Consider the following 757-nt stretch of genomic DNA (forward strand, 5'->3'; position numbering starts at 1 on the left):
CGTGGAGGAGAGGTCGATGATGCGGATCGTGTGGTCGCGGCTGTCCGCAACGAGGAGGGACTGCCCGGCAAAGTCCACCGCCACCCCCGTAGGGTTGTAGAACTTCGCCGCTGCCCCATTGACATTGTCGACCAGGCCGTTCGTCCCATCCCCCGCTAGCACGCTCAGGGTGGGAGTCGGGGTAGTCCAGTCCGCCTGCTGGATCTGGTGGTCCGACTCGAAGGCGATGTACAGCTTTGGACCGAAGACATCCAATCCGAGCGGGTAGCCCGCCGTCTGGCTCGCAGATAGAGTCAAGACAAGGCTCACGGAGAGCGTCACCAGGTCGATCTTCCGCACATTATTCGTATCCACCACAATCAGCCAACCCATGTCGTCCGTGATCGCAAGGCCGCGGGGAAGGTTGAAGAGGGTATCTCCCGCGTTGTTGTTGATAGTAGAGGTTGTAGCAGTAGTCGTGCAGGTGCCTGCAAAGACCACCACCGCCGCCGTCGTCAGGTCAATACGTCGGATGCAGTTGTTGTTGTAGTCGGATACGTAGGCATATGACTCGGTCCAATCGAGAGTAACATCTACGGGTTTGTTGAATTGAGCAAGTACTCCAACCGCATCGTTATACCCGGCAGTCCCACTCCCTGCCAGCGTGCTCATGTAACCGCTGACAATATCCACCTTCCGTATCGCATGGTTCCCGCTGTCCGCAACAAGGCAGTACACTAGCCCGCACATCAGATTATAAGGAGTGTTCAACTTGGAA

General features: G+C 57.2%; 1 protein-coding gene across 1 annotated transcript in view; it reads right to left on the minus strand.

Annotated features, from left to right (window-relative positions):
* Window positions 1-51: 51 nt before the first annotated feature.
* Window positions 52-757, minus strand: part of GUITHDRAFT_61646 (hypothetical protein) — a gene marked incomplete at both ends in the record, with an annotated part of 2,629 nt that continues 1,923 nt past the window's right edge. Inside the window, 2 exons of the mRNA XM_005818969.1 lie at window positions 52-195; window positions 484-716. Coding sequence (XP_005819026.1) covers window positions 52-195; window positions 484-716 — 377 coding nt within the window. The remainder of the gene's footprint in view (window positions 196-483; window positions 717-757) is intronic.

The sequence above is a fragment of the Guillardia theta genome (assembly GCF_000315625.1).
Source record: "Guillardia theta CCMP2712 unplaced genomic scaffold GUITHscaffold_253, whole genome shotgun sequence".
NCBI classification, from domain to species: domain Eukaryota; class Cryptophyceae; order Pyrenomonadales; family Geminigeraceae; genus Guillardia; species Guillardia theta.